Raw genomic sequence first — 1,330 nt, 5'->3', positions numbered from 1 at the left:
TTCTGGAGTTGCCGAGTCAGAGCCCAGACATTGATCCAACTGAGAATTTGTGGCTGAACTTGAAAAAGTTCTGTTCACTCATGATGTCAGTGTCACTCAACAGAGCTTAAACATTTGGTAAAATTGCAGCATCTCGATGTTCAGGCTGATTTAAACCAAAACAGGATCAGTGATGTAACTGCAGCCAACGGTGCATCAACTGAATACTGACAGGACGGGGTTGAGTACTTATGCAATCACTTATTTTACATTTAGATTTTTAATTATTGTACATTACCTTGAAGAAATCTGTTGTCACGTTGATGTGAAAAACTCTTTTTTGGGGGGGGGAATTCTTGTCAAAAAAGTTGGAAAGCAATAAAAGGCCAACTTCCAGCTGGGGTTCATACATTTTATTGGCTCTGTATCTTAAAAACAGGTTGAGTTGCAAACAGCGTTATGAGAGAACGAGCTCATTAAACTGTGTGGATAGATGACCAGTTTAAATGAATATAAGTTAGTCAAACATCTTCTCAGCCATCGCAGCAATCCGTTATTCTTTCCTGCTCACCGTATTGAAATAAAACACGTTAAAGTCGCAGGAAAAAAAAAAGATTAATCGTCACATTTTTCTGCGTCGCCAGCTGGGATACACTCCTCTCCATGTGGCCTGTCACTATGGCAACGTGAAGATGGTCAACTTCCTGCTGAAGAACCAGGCGAAGGTCAACAGCAAGACCAAGGTCAGTGTTTGTTCTGCCGTTTGAACGGCTCCGAGTGTGTTTGCTGTATCTGGCTGAGTGCTTTCTGACTTTCTGTTTCCTGCAGAACGGCTACACGCCTCTGCATCAGGCGGCGCAGCAGGGACACACTCACATCATCAACCTGCTGCTGCATCACGGAGCGTCGCCCAACGAGCTCACCGCTGTCAGTACAAACGTCGCACTGCACGGTCAAACCTGCATGCCAGCGTCTCCACATTACACCAGACACTATCCCAGATATCAGAAAAAGTCAATGTAGTGAAAAAATTGCATTGATTGTTCCAGTTTTATTTCCTGATGTCGTTCACTCAGCTGCTTTGTTTCTGTTTCCTTCGTCCAGAACGGGAACAGCGCTCTGTCCATCGCCCGGCGGCTCGGCTACATCTCCGTAGTCGACACTCTGAAGGTGGTAACAGAGGAAACTCTGACCACTCAGGTGCGTCTCAAACTGTGTTTGAATCTACGTTATGTTTCCTGGAGCTGCTTTAGACGTGTGCTGTCCTACATCCTGCCCATTTAGGGTTATAAAGAAGCGACTGTGTGATGTTTTTGCTTTAAGCTGCGAAAGTTCTCAACATGAACTCCCA

The 1,330-nt window shown here is 44.9% G+C and overlaps 1 protein-coding gene across 1 annotated transcript in view; it reads left to right on the top strand.

Moving 5' to 3' along the window:
- The window catches only part of LOC103369229 (ankyrin-3-like), a 98,807-nt gene that overhangs the window by 44,233 nt on the left and 53,244 nt on the right, over positions 1-1,330 (top strand). The window contains exons 17-19 of the mRNA XM_008297892.1: positions 624-722; positions 808-906; positions 1,084-1,179. Coding sequence (XP_008296114.1) covers positions 624-722; positions 808-906; positions 1,084-1,179 — 294 coding nt within the window. The remainder of the gene's footprint in view (positions 1-623; positions 723-807; positions 907-1,083; positions 1,180-1,330) is intronic.

This window comes from Stegastes partitus, unplaced genomic scaffold, assembly GCF_000690725.1.
Source record: "Stegastes partitus isolate 25-593 unplaced genomic scaffold, Stegastes_partitus-1.0.2 Scaffold1257, whole genome shotgun sequence".
NCBI lineage: Eukaryota > Metazoa > Chordata > Actinopteri > Pomacentridae > Stegastes > Stegastes partitus.
Note: the sequence above shows the minus strand (reverse complement) of the source record. Positions and strands in the feature narration are given on the sequence as shown.